Genomic DNA, 14,519 nt, shown 5'->3' with positions numbered 1-14,519 from the left:
CAGTGATTTGGTTTTATTAAATAAAAAAAAAAAAATTGAATTATGGGGTTTCTGTTGCCGATGTGCAAATAAATCGCTATGCTGCAGCCCAAACAAATTCTCTTAGCATGGAATGTTGTGTAATTATCCTAATATTAGCACATCATTACCTTGACCTGATAGTTCATCTTTGTATTCAATAAACGGCTTATTTGATGTTTAGACCAAACACAAAGCATCCTTCAGTTGTTTCCCAGAAGCTGCAGTTTTCTTAAGGTTTTTTGGCATCATTTCCGCTGCACCATGGATTAAACAGAAGTCATATAACACAGACTGGAATGAGGCGTTCAAACTCACTTAAAAAGGAAGAGTAAGAAATAATTAAATGGGAATAAACCTAATGGGCTTTGTGATGGTCCAAAAGCTACAAATGCTAAGATATCAGAGATATTATGCTTTATTTCTTGTCTTTAATAAAAAAAAAAAAAAAAAAAGACAAGAAAACCCCAACTGGGTTTGTGCACCCGGTTGGGAACCATCTTCATCCTACGTGTACAATGTTGATTTTAAGCTCAATTTTGTGATCCACTAAACCACTTTCTACAATTTCTTGCATTATTTCTTGCATTAAATGGCACACAGGAACAAACATAATGCGCTCAAATTGCTTGCACATGCTCTGATAGGTTAATACTGCCTATTACACAGTAATTAGTTTGACTTTCTCTGTTTATCTTTGATGCACTGGTTGGCTCTGCAGTTAAACTGTGACGACGTGACGTGTTGCATTCACTCGTTTGGTCTATATGGTTTACTGGAGGAAATCCTGGAGCTGAGGCTCCGCTGACCTGTTGGGTTTTGCTCGGTTGTGATTGGCCGTTTTAGCTCGAAGAGAGCCAAACCCACAATCATTTTCTTTCCCCCCTCCCCCCACCCTGCTGCTAGAAAAGCTCGGTTTATTTCAAGTTAAGACTGATGAGCGATTGAACAATCCCTGCGAAGGAGAGGTCAGGTCATGAAAGTGCAGAAACAGTAGTGCAGCACCGACGCAGCAGGGTACAAGCAGGACTTCTACGATACTTGCACTGACATGTGGCATCAGCTGCTGAAATATTTCTCGATATGTAAAGCAAGAAGCAAATTAAAACAAAACAAAAAAAATTACTGGTATCATTTAGCAGAGGTTTGTGCACCCGGTTGGGAACCATCTTCATCCTACGTGTTCCATTGGGAAGGCTGGCTGGTGGAGTAAAAGCAGAGCTGCTGGAGCCCCGCTGGTCCCGCTCACTTGCGGGGCTGGTGGATGTGCTGGTTGATGTGCTGCGCAGGGGGCAGCTTGGGGACACCAGGCTGGGGCTTCTGGTGGGCCACCTGAGCGGCTGCGGGCGTGAAGTCTTTATCGCCCTGGAAACAACACGGTCAGTCAGTGATGCACTCAGCACTGAAGAAAGTCATGTTTATTTATACAGCACACTTCAGGAGCAAGGCAAGGCAAAGTGTTTCACTCCATGGAAACACTAAGAAACAAGCAACAGACATTACATTTAATCAAATGCCATCATCGAAATGATCAAGCAAATACACATCAGATATGGATCAATGTTCTGATTACAGGTAACCAAAGGCTGCTCTAAACAGGTGGATTTTTAGCCTTTTGAGTGCCTTTGCAGCTTTCCGGAAGTTTGTTCCAGATTTGTGGTGCATAGAATCTAAAAGGGGGAAAAAAACAATCCAAAATGGGTACAAACATTTTATTCCAGCTCAAGATTTAGCGCTGTGATTCTCTCCAGGAGTAGGGGATACATCTCTCTATGAGTAAAAGTGTAATGCCTTTGTCTGTGACTACATCGACAGTTTTCATGGCAAGAGCAGAGCAAAAATGACAAAACATTCCCTACACTGACTTAAGAGTTTCTCAGTTTTATCACATAAGATAAATAAATATATATCCATTTTCTTTCACCCTTGTCCCTCAGTGGGGTCGGGAGGATTGCTGGTGCCTATCTTCAGCTAACGTTCTGGGCGAGAGGCGGGGTCACCCTGGACATGTCACCAGTCTGTCGCAGGGCAACACAAGAGACACACAACCATGCACACACACTCTCACACCTAGGGGCAATTTGGAGAGGTCAATTAACCTGACAGTGATGTTTTTGGACCGTGGGAGGAAACCGGAGTACCCAGAGAAAGGGTTAGGGTTAACCTGGTATCGATATATATATATATAAACTATCTGCCCACCTCTACCACCAACGTCAACAGGAAAGGGTCAAACTTGCTTCCAGTCACCTCCTGCCTCACTTCACTTCCTCCCTGTCTGTAGATACAGACAGAATGGCTAAACTCTCTGTGGGACGCTTGCATATAAAACTTGCATGAGAGCTGGGTTCAGTAATTTGGAGTCTCCCAAATGTTTTAATGGCTCCAAAGGGCTCAAACTGAACCCATAAGACACTCATTTGCATTTTATGTCTACGTTTGGCAGTGGAGAACATTTACTGACTATTACTGGCAATAACCAAAAAAAAAAAAACAAAAAAAAAAAAAAAAAAAAAAACAGTGCTGTGCAAGACTGTGCATGGCCATGAAACTGTATTATTATAGACAAAACATCCCCTACAGGAACGTTGAGTGCTCTTGAGAGAGTGCTTTGTTAAACATCCTCCGTGTGTCAACATAAGCACTTATTTAGAGGTGTGTTTGCCAGCAGACAGTGGGTGTATTGTTTGACCCACTTTTAAAGCTCTCCCCTAAAACACACATAACGCCGAGGAACTCCCTAAAGTGAGCAAAGAGTATGAGGAGAACAACCGATCTGCACAGCAACTAGGCCTCGTGTCTTGCTTCGGCGCACGGCGGCGGCCATGCTTGTTAAATCAAAGCAGGGATGTGATTGTTCGCAGAATTTTAATCAGCATTTTAATACAGTCATGACAAAAAATCCTCATTTCATTTATTTTTCTCGAGTTTTTTTTATTTTTTTATCTCTCCGTGATTTTTAATTCTCTTTCCAAAGTTCTTCTTTGAAACTTATTTTATCACTACTGAAATTTCATTAGTATTTTAATCAAATCTCTGCAACTTCTCGCTGAGCCTTTGCCGGAGATATGTTTTTCCTTTCATACGCAAGTGTCGAGTTTGTACTACTGGCGTGGCAGCGCGGTAGTTTAACAGCGTGTGTGTGTGTGTGTGTGTGTATGTTACTGTGTATGTGTGTGTATTATTCATTTAGAGGTACGCCCACCGCTAACGGTGAGAGACGGAGATTGAATTGACCTCCAACAATCCTCCTTCTTTCATCTGATTCTCAAAGCTTTCTTTCAACTCTTTTTCCAGCTGATGCACAGATGTGGGTGGGGATGAAACAAATTAAATGCACGAAGTAGCTAAGTAAGTACAAATCCTTCAACATAAAATCAAGGCTATATATAAGAAACTGTGAAAGAAAGTGTCAGAACAACATTTTATAAACATATTGGGAGCTGTGGAACACAATCAGAAAAAACTCCACACACACACACACACATAGCGGTGGACTTTTCCAAACACACACACACACATACTCTGAAGTGTTTCACTTAGCCCCCTAAAAGGCTTTCCTGGGGCTTTGTGCACGGCTAGCCAGCAGGTTTGATGGCAGCGATAGGGGCGAATGGGAAGGCTCGAGGAGGATTGAGGGATAAATGGGATGCCTGCCACATTCTGATATCACCGCAATCTTCCGCAAACAATCCGCCTGGTCTGACAGAGGCACGTGGAAAGGCGGGGAATGGAGCCATCCGGGCTGTCAAGGACACTCCAACACAAAAGGAAATAAAGAAACAGTGCAGAAAAATGAAAAAAAACAAAACAAAAACAAACAAAAGGCGGCAGACACAGAGATATATGTGCTACGAGGAAGACGGTAACGTTTAACGTTTGCAGGAGAAAAACTTTGTTGCAGAAAAGTAAATGTATGCTTTGGTTACGCAGCAAGAAGATTAGTGACCCTATCGCATCTTCATGTGATCACACTCTTTCCCCGATATGACTGATAATATCTATGCTTCCCCTTAAATCCCAGACTTCTTCTTGATTCTGATTCTCAAAGCCTTTGAGCTTTTCCGCTCCTCTCCCAGAATAAAATCACCAGGTGAATGAAGCCCATTTTAAAATCTACTGGTGGTCAGAGTGGATTTCATTCGTTTTATTTCCCTTAGTTTTTTTTCTCTCTTGACAATATTGCACCTTATATTGCACAAACACCAATAAGGACAAGACACAGCTCCTGGCGAGACAGCTGTAATGAGAATATGAGATTCACATTCGATAACGTTGATTAAAAATAAGATTCATGACAAGATTCTGAATGCATTCATTAAAAAAAACAAAGAAATAAAATACCAGGAATGCAAAAAGGGTATCGCAGCAGGTAGGGGAAGGGCAGTAATGGACTAATTCAAAGCACCATCTTAAAAAAAATAATAATAACAGCTAAAGTCTACAATCTGCTTGAATAGTTTGGTTCCATCAATAGAACCAATTTAAACTGAGATGAGGATGGATGGATAGAAAGCCAGCTTTCTGTTTTTAACTAAAAAGTCTTACCTTTGTGACCACTCCGGAAACAATCACCGGGGCCTTCGGAGGGCTAAAAAAAAAAAGAAGAGAAAAACAAATAGAGCTTCATTAAGAAAAATGCTTTTGGAATGAGTAAATATGAGAAAGTCTGACGGTTACAGGTAAAACTAATCCAAACACAAGCGCGCCCACCGGCTAGATGCAGAAAACCCCATTGTGACGCTGTGCCAAAATACGGACATCCCAAGCTGTCAAAACACCTGCAGTTTTACACACTCTGGCAGCGAAAACACACGCACACACACACAGATCTACACACACACACAGTCACACAGCGGATGGACCTGCCAGCAGCTTAAATAGCCCCATTCATTCTGGCCAAACGCTGGTTTTCACAGCCTGCAGATGGAGAGCAGGAGAGGAGAAGCAGCGGGAAAACCAACGCTACCAGAGAAATGGAGAGAACTACAAGGAGGAGGAGGGCGATGAAAGACTGGAAGAGGTGAGAGGTGGGGGGATAAAAAGCCAACATTCAGGGGAGGAAAGAAGGGACACGAGGTGCAAATGCAGGTCGGAGCAGGAAACGTGAGGCAGAGAAGGGTTGGGGAAAAGGAAGCTGGCAGTGAGAACAGGGAGCCAAATGCTTTTATAATAACCGACTGTTAGAGAAGATGGAACGGACTGAAGGAGAGAGGGGAGCGCTCGCTCACACACCGAGGGGAAAAAGGATGGAGGCCGAGAAAAAGATGAGGAGGAGGAAGGCGGAACCTGAAGTGAGTATCGACCTTGGTGTGACAAACGAGTGCAGTCTAATTTTACGGCGGCGGGGGTACAGTTAGCCACCTTCAAACTCCCCTCAAAGACACAGAGTACAGCAGCAAACAAGTTCAACTAAAATGTTTTCCCTTTCGCCTTTCAACAACCTAAAAGATGAAAAGTTACAACTTCTGCACCTCTGAAAGCATCTGCTGTTTACTTGGAGGAATGGACTCAACTTGTTTTTAATCACTCTGAATTTCCTGTACGGCTAAGTGTTTCACTCACATCGGTCTAACGTAGATCTCTGCAATTAACGTCCTGGCATAAAAAAAATAATAAAAAAAACTCTCCTGCTACTCGTATTAATGAGAATATTTACCTCCTGGCAGAAACTCAATGGCTGCATATGTTAGAATTTTGCAAATCTTGCGCTGGCTTGGCACTTGTCAAAAATGTGAAGTTGAGTGTCTCTTTATTAGCAATTCAATTAGCTAAAACATGGCATTTAAGCAGCACAAATGTCCCCTCGTCCATGCAAAAAAAAAAAAAAACTCCACGAGGCGTCGGTGGGGAAAAAAATAAAATTTGGAGTCTGAAACATTTCAAGCTAAGGGGAATACATCAGGTGCTGTCAGAAAAAAATAAGTGCTTATTTGGCAACTTACTCTATTTGTTTATGCGAATGAACGTGTCAGCTAAACTGCAGGCGGGCAAAAGGAATATGCTCGCATTACGAATGTGACAGCTGACTGAAAAAAATAATACACACGCACAGTATGTTAACGGTCTAACCAAGCCGTAAGAAGAATATTTTAATTGCAGTATATATCTCAGAAATACTGCACGAAAAAACTTGAGTGGCAGTGGGTGTTTTAGAACATAAAAAAAACACACTTAATACCTTCCAAAAATCTTCAGATGATCCTCATCACATTGTTTTTGTTTTTTTTTCATTTATAGTCGATGCGATAAAACAGGAGTTGAGTGAAAGAGAAGACAGGCATTGAAAGATAGAGACCACAATCTGCTGCGGTTTTGGCTTTATGATCCCAGGAAGACGTGGCAGCATTGCTGAAGCGGCGCGAGGCTGCAGGGGGCAGCAGAGAGCCGTGCTGCATCCATTAAGGGAGTTGCACCGTCACAGTCGATGAGGAAGAGTTTACAACAAAAGAGAGAGGGGGGGGGACACACAAAAAAAAAGGAGACAGAGCTACACAAAGCAAATCTAAACCAACAAGACAAAGGGTAAAATGATCATGAGTTTATTGTTGGGTATTTCTCTCCTTCTCTGCTGTTAGCATTAAAGCTCCAGCTTCACCCACCCCATTCCACTCCACCCCACCCAACCCTCCCTGCTTCAGCAGAGCGGGAAGTTTGTTGCCGTGGGCGAGGTGGTGGTTGCCCTGGAAACAGATGCCTGTTGCTTGTCCTCCTCCCATCTTTTCTTCTTTTTCTCCCTGCAACTTTTTTTTTTTTTTCCACCATGAGCTGTCAGCTAACTGAACATTTTTTTCATAGCTGCTGGATGCAAGTTCGCAAGTAGGGCTGCAACAAACGATCGTTTTAGTAATCGATTAATCTGTTATTGTGGTGATTAATCTATTAATCGGATGAAAGAATTTGCACACTCTATAGACTTTTCATTTAATCAATTAAGTCTTTTTTATACAATATCAGAAATGAATTAAAAGATGTAAATAAATAATGAATTGGTGTTTTTTTTAAATAAGAAAATAAACATTTTATTCCCTAAAATGCAATATCTGGATTCCTTCAGTAAATGTGGACAGGGTGAATCTATAATTATGCCACTTAAAGAGTTTTGACTAAAATATATTTACAGACAATGGTGTTTTTATCTTGAATGTCATTTTTTCCCCACCAAAATTGTATTTTTTTTGAGTCTGTATATTCCAGTTAATGATTAATTGATTGCTAAATTAGTTGACAATTACACGGACAATCGATTAATCACGATTCATCTTTTCAGGCCTATTCAGAAGCACCTGAATAGGCGTTTCCACAGACAGTGGACAAAAAACAAAACCAAAAAAACCAAAAAATAAAACCTGATTAGCTCTTGCATTTCTTCACCAATATTCTACAGGAAAATGAAGACACTTTGCTCGACTGTGCAGCAGATTTACTGCTGGTGTGTTTGAGTGGCAAATTCATCTGACAGTCTCTAAGCAGGATCTCTCTCCTGGGTCTCCTGTGTGCGTTCCCCCGCACTCCCTTCTCTTCAGCCCATCCCCTCCATTACTTACCTGACACATTTATATCTACAATATTTTCACGACACTCCCAGTGCCATAATAATAATCCTCCTCCCCACCATAATCCCTCATTCATCCATCCATCCATCCATCCATGCATCCCTCTCTTCCTCCCTCTGTGGCCTGTCCGTCCATGTGTCGGTTAGATTGGTTACAGCGAGGGTTCCCCTGACTATGATGCTTCGCTGCCTGCTTCTGACGCAGAATGTACAGTGCAGACACCTGAAGCTCCCCCCTCCCCGCCTCACCTCCTCCGTGGTTCTCAGTGTGATAACCTATGTTCTGGGAACATGCTAGCAGGTAATTTTCAGGTTAAAAAAAAAAAAAAAGATAAACATATCGCAGTGAAGCAAATGCTGTGTTTTTCTTTTTTTAAAGGCTGAAAAGATGAGTCGGGAGGGGATTCCTCTGTGATTACGATCTACTACATGTTTAATTTGCTGACACGGCTCAAGGAACGATTTTCTCTTCTGATTCTGCGACGACAACAGCGGTTTGACGTATTATGAACCCAAAAAACTCAATATTCAATCTAGGATGAATTGAACTGAAGGTATTTTTCCACATCTTTACAACGTGTGGTAATAAATGTGGCCACGGTATTGGTGGGGTTTTTTTAAAAGTGCGAATAAAGTATCCATCTGTGGGATTCTGGAGTGTATTTCCTACCCGATATTGTTTTTAAGCCTGATTCAATTATAAAGTGATAATGAACACAAAAAGTTTATTCCCCCACCCTAAGCAAAAAATGATTAAGTTCTTAGCGTTTCACTAACTGTATGACAGTAAGAACAGCTGCTAACATAAAAAATCATAGTAAAACAATTTTTTGCCAAAGATCTCAAAGTTCAGGGCAAATTTAAAAGTGGAAAACAACAACAGCCTCACATTTTTAATACACTTGGCATAAGTCCTTGCCCTCTGAACAAGCATCTCAAAATAAGGAAGTATGTATTTATAGGAATGGAATGGCTGCCACACCCTGACCTGACTAAGTTCCTTCTGACATTTTTTACAATGCAACCTCTTCTCTACCAGACTGTAAAAAAAAAAAACAACAAAAGAAACAGAGCGCTCAAGTTTGCTTTTCCTCTCTTTCTCGATCCAGACACTATGGAAGAGGGTTAGAGTCACTGAAGGCGAAAGGAAAAAAAGAATTCCGACTTTAAGCGGTCACGTAAGAAAATCAATTAAACTCGACAACGTTTCCTCGAGAAAGTGAGTTTGCCTGGAACCAGGTGCCCATCTGCATTAAAGTCAGAATTCTGAGACTAAAGTATCTTTAATTTTGTTCTTTTTTTCCTCTTCCATGCATACTGATGTCTGTTTATGTTTTTTTTTGCCACTTGTCTTGCTACAAAGAAAACTGGGACAAAAGATAGTTAATGACTGGCAATGACAACACCGTCTGACACGCTTGCTCTAATTTACAGAAAAACTGTCAAAGAACAACCACAGTGGATTAAGAACGGGGGGGGCATTGTGGTCGGCAACGCTGCTTCTGTGAAGAACAGCCTCAGAAAATTTCACAACAGTTGGCAATGTTCTTGAACCCTGCTCTCTGCTGTGTAGTGCTTGTCACTTGCCATTTATCACCACTCATTAACACACACACACACACACACAAACACGTTGTGCGAACGCAGCACCTGTACCAATATGCACATAGCTTACACGACTTATGAATATTGAGTAAGCTCAGATAGGAGATTTTTTTTTTGGGGAGAAGATCAGAAGCAGCACACGCAGCAACACCTACCAAACAGAAAGCTGTGACCAGCCAACAAAAAGGAAAAACATTTTAAGGCAACAAAAGCCGAACTTTGCAGGCGCGGGAGCGGAACGCTGACTGTTGCTCCGAAAAGAACTCTGCGCGATGTAAAACATGCAAACCAAGGCCGGTTACGGCAAACAAAAGTCACCGCTGAATAGGCTGCTCCGTGTTAATGCAGTAATTATGCCGTAATCATGTTGTTTACTAAATTAGCAAGCAAGAGGGCAAAAAAAAAAAGAGTTCTGGAGCTAAATGCGTACAGCCCGGCTTATAGAAAAGAGAAAGCTGCTAAATTGCTTGGTAGCAATTATAGGCCCTGTGTTTGATTACCAACCTACAAATCACCACATTTACGCCTTGCTTGAACATCTTCTCAATCTGTTATGCATTCACTAACATCTCATAAGAAGGAAGCTGTGAACATATACATTACTTCATAGTTCCACTATATAGAGCACTGTGTATGTCCTTGTTTTGTTGTTTTCTTTCACATCTCTTTGGACTTTTTTTCCCCCATTCCCGAGCATATTTTCCATTTCCATCGGGTAAGATAGAAGTCACTTTAAGGACTTCCAACGGACAAAGCTGAAAACCTTCCTCTATGATGAAAGAAAAAAAAAAAAGCATAATTTAAGGTTTTTTTAAAAGTTTTTTTTAGTTAGAAAAGAACGTCTAAATTCTAAAGTGAATTGCTTCTAATGCTGTGAACATGTAGCTCTTACAATAATGGGAGGAATAAAATGATCTGAGTCCATTCCAGTTCCAGTCCTCACCGACGCTGATTACACTCCTATTCTTTTTACTTGCACTTTCATTTCGTCTAAAAAGGTCCTGGGCATAGTGAGCAAAATAAATTGTTTATGTTAATCTTATTTTTTTATTTATTTTTTTGCTAAGTGTCACTATATTTAATATTAACATTAAACCTACACTACATTTTTCTTTACTAACCTTTTTTTTTTTTTAACGATTAATGTTTCAAGTTAGTGTTGGCACCTTTGAATGAGATCAAACCAACCACCTATTTCTACTGATAGCTTTTGTCAAAAGCTGCCTTACCTGCTGCTGACGTACTCCTCCTCGTCGTCGTCTTTCTGAGGCGGCTCAGGTGCAGGAGTCGGCTGATGTTTCTGCACTATCCTCATTCCCCCTGCTTTCACTGAAACACACACATGCAAAAAAAAAAATAAAAAAATTATTACCCCGATACTTAACCACGACAAGCAGGAATCTAATACAGAATAACACTAAATGCGTCGCTACGGAAAGGTTTTGTCAAAACTGAAGACTGACATTTGTCGTAGATTGTGGGTGGAATTCGATGTCCATGAACCACACGCGCCGACGTCAGGTGATAAAACAATTTGCTTGTTTTATCAACCAGACACCGACAGTCAGCTTATGAATAATTGTGCGTCTTGCATTTATTGACATCAACATAAAACATGGTCGAAGCATAGCATTTAGATGAGTTTCTCAACGCTGCCGTCCACTTGTGTTTTCTATTGCTTTACAAGCCTCTTAAACCGCAACTGTGTATTTTTATCATTTTTACTGGGTTGAAAGCCTACATTTCAAGTCCATCACTTGCATCTTGAGAATTAGCAAAAAAATTACATTTTGTTTTCCTTTAACTAGACAGCAAGTTGTGTTGCTGTTGGCGATTCTTTAACGGCTAGTTGTGTCCCTGTTGCTTAACTAGTGATTAGCAGTCACTGGCATAACTGTGACTGGTAAATGAAAGCAAAACGAACTTCTGTACGTTTTAGTTTCGAGACATTTCGATAACATCAACAATGGAAATTCTTTCACTGTGTATTTTCTTTGACTTCGTGTTGAAGCTTTAATAATTCAAAAAACACTCGAAAAGTTACATTTTCAAGGTCAAAGATATAGTTTATGATTTCAGGACCTAATAAAATAAATAAATAAAAAAGATTTGATATGCAGGGTCTGGATTTATAAATTGGAAATGTTTTTTTTTCCCAAACTATTCTACAGTGAGGAGTGTGATCCTTTCACTTAATAAAGGGACTGTTGCACTTAATTATGTAATATTAAACCTAATTATTAAGAGATCATTTAATTAATATTTTATGCCATTTTTTTAATTAAGTGTTTATTTTTGTAGGTTGCAACTTCTCACAGACTTTAACTTAAGGGTAAAACATTTCACTAGAATTGTATTCTTTTAAAACGCTGTAAGCGTCTTAACTCCATGATCCTGGCATCATGTAAGCATTCCTTAGGAGCCATCCTTTAGATGAAACAATTTACCATCAAATACAACTTTAGAAAAGTTCACTAATGTATCGACATTTTAATTTGCAACCTAAGAATTTGGGATAATCTAAAAACTATATGTTGCCAAAATTAAAACGACAGAAGACTCTGTATTTCTGGCAAATGCACAACAGCTTGACCTCGCCCTTCAACTTAACTACTAGGCTACCTTTTGTAAACAGATACACATTAAAATACCTGCGTGTTTGTGAATAACCGAGACACTGTGACCTGGATTTCCTTTATGGGGCACCTACTGATCACAGGTCGGGTCCGAGGGCCATTCTTTATCTTACTGTGATATCGGTCAGCGCTGAAGCAGCTGCTGTGGCCCACTGCCACACTGCTCTTGTCCACGTATGCTTTATCGTTTTGTCCCCCCCTTTCTTCTCCCCCTGAGCCTACCTCGCAGCCATCCGTATCTTCTCAGCCCCGCAATTTAAAGATGTGCAACGTTTCGCAGTGATTGCTCATTGCGGTGGCTCCAACTCTGGGTGATCCTGTAAGATCTTAGGCCAATCAGGAAGTAGGGAAATGTGCAAAACAAGAGGAATATGGCAGATCATTACAGCACAGCAGTCTGGATGTGTGAAGAGCTGAGAGCTGCCAGCACAACGGATTGCATGAGTAATATCCGGAATCATGTGATTCTTGGTTGGAGGCTGTGCAGAAACACGGGCCCTCTGGTCTATGGGAAGCATTTAAAAATATTTTTTTTTTAAAAAAAGGCAGCACAACCAGACAGGGAAGTTTACCTGCAGGGAGATGTCCGCCTTTGGTTTCCACCTTCTCCTTGGGGGGCGACGACATGCCTGCTCCGATGTGCAGTCTGCTGCCGGCAGGAACCGAACCGTCCAAACAAAGCAAACCTCTGCTTTATTCTGCCTCAAAAACTGTCCACTACTCTTCAGTCTGTATCGTCAACGTGGCTTTTTCCTGAGCATTGTTTAGAAATGATGCGTGATGACGTCACGTGAAACCGCCGCGCAAAAGCGCGGTGACGTGTAGCTGTACGCGCCTTTGTAAAAAAATAAAAAATAAACAAACTGAGGCGCCCTTCTGAAAGATATTTTTTCCACTTAATATTAAAAAAAAAATGGCAAAAAAACCCCAAAAATAAAATCAAATCGAATAAAGAGACAGCTACAATGTTTTCAACAACACAATTGCAACCTCTCTTTTCTTTTCTTTCTTTCTATTTTAAAATTAATTTATTTATTTTATTGAAAATTAGGTGCCATTTAAATATCCCTAGCGGAACATCTCGAAAATCATTTTCCAGGCAGACTAAATTTGGTATTAATGCATTTGAAGGTTGTGGCTTAACACAAAAGCATAATTTGTTTCAAATTAAAATGTTAAAAACCAGTGGTGGTAAGTAACGAAGTATAAGTACTTCGTTACTGTACTTAAGTACAATTTTTGTGTATCTGTACTTTACTTAAGTAGATTTAATAATGAATAATTTCTACTTTTACTCCACTACATTTTACACAATCTGTACTTTCTACTTCACTACATTTCTACAAAACTGTCGCGTTACTCGTTACAACCAAGTCGCATTGGTTTTTTTCCGTTTAAATGTGAAGTTCAGGGACTTAAAATGGCGCCGTAAAATCCAAGCAATAACGTGACTTACGTGTCTGTTGTCACCCATCGCCTCCCCCTTTACTCGCACGCGGAGCTACAGACATGCGCAGTGGTTTCCTCTGAGCGGGAGAAGATGTCCGTCTAATGGTCAGTAACATAGACATAATTTATGTATATTATAGTATACATTTACATATATAGCTGGAGTTATAACTCCATCTCTTTATGTCTATGGTCAGTAATATAATAGCGCAACATAAGATATGTCGACATGTAAAATCAGCAGCGCTTCGCTTTCACAGACGGTTGAGCAAAGCATGTTTTATAGAAGAATGTTAGCATAGCTGCCAATGACGGCAGATAAATGATTTCCCTGTAATTATAAGTTGTTTCTCCATCCTTAGCATATTTAGCAGCGAGTGAATGAAGTTGAATGACAACACTAAGACGCTCCTACTGTTTCTGATTGCTTGTTTTTGGTCAGAACAATGCAGTACTTTAGATAGTAATAGTAGTTCAGGAAGGAGGTGGAGGAGATTGTTTTCAATGATTATCGGTCTCATAAACTGTCACGACACGGTGACACAGTTTTAACAAATATGGAGAAAACATATTTTTTTTTATTAAAGTTATATACTGCAGCATGAATAAAATGCCCAATCTAATATTTTGTCAGGAGACCCAAAATTCCTGGCGACGCCCCTGGTTCCAGCTGTCGGCAGAAGCTCAGAAGTGAGGTTAAAAGCTGAATGAAGCTTCATATCAGGAAAAGGAGTCTGAAAACAAATCAAAAGAGCTCCGTGAAAAAGGGGAGTTTTAAAGACAGCACTCAGCTTTCAGAGAAGCAATCAACTAACTGCAGTGCATTCTGGGTAAAAGTGGCAGACAAGTTTGTAGTTCCCATCTGATTGAACAATTCCAGCTCTTGGCAGGGCTCAGAAGGGAGCATAAAAGCTGAACCGTGTCATGTCAGAAAAACTTAGTTATAAAATAAAGAAATAAAAAATAAAATAAAAGAATGCGATGAAAAAAGGGACTCCACAATCAAAATTCCAATCTTCAGAATAAGATACAAGCAATAATCCTGCATCCAGTGGAAGTGAGCTGAAGAAATAAAATAAAACATGACCACCCTTCTTATCCTTTTCAAAGAAAGTAAAGAAAGTAATTAAAATGTTCTGAAAATAAAATTAAATACTGACCTTTTATTTACTGGATGCCATTTCTATATTTTAGTTTATATAAACTAGCATTTTGGAACAATGCAAGAACATAAATGAACCATATTTTGTATAAAA

The 14,519-nt window shown here is 40.2% G+C and overlaps 1 protein-coding gene across 1 annotated transcript; it reads right to left on the bottom strand.

Annotated features, from left to right (window-relative positions):
• Positions 1–448: 448 nt before the first annotated feature.
• dap (death-associated protein) lies at positions 449–12,622 on the bottom strand. Its single transcript, XM_008396112.3, has 4 exons — positions 12,387–12,622; positions 10,408–10,507; positions 4,567–4,609; positions 449–1,383 (listed from the first exon to the last, which is right to left on the bottom strand). Exons 1-4 carry the CDS (start codon positions 12,439–12,441, stop codon positions 1,264–1,266), a joined length of 318 nt encoding a protein of 105 aa, XP_008394334.1. The 5' UTR covers positions 12,442–12,622; the 3' UTR covers positions 449–1,263.
• Between the last annotated feature and the right edge of the window lie 1,897 nt (positions 12,623–14,519).

This window comes from Poecilia reticulata, chromosome 20 (genome assembly GCF_904066995.2).
Source record: "Poecilia reticulata chromosome 20, P_reticulata-male-v2, whole genome shotgun sequence".
NCBI lineage: Eukaryota > Metazoa > Chordata > Actinopteri > Cyprinodontiformes > Poeciliidae > Poecilia > Poecilia reticulata.
Note: the sequence above shows the minus strand (reverse complement) of the source record. Positions and strands in the feature narration are given on the sequence as shown.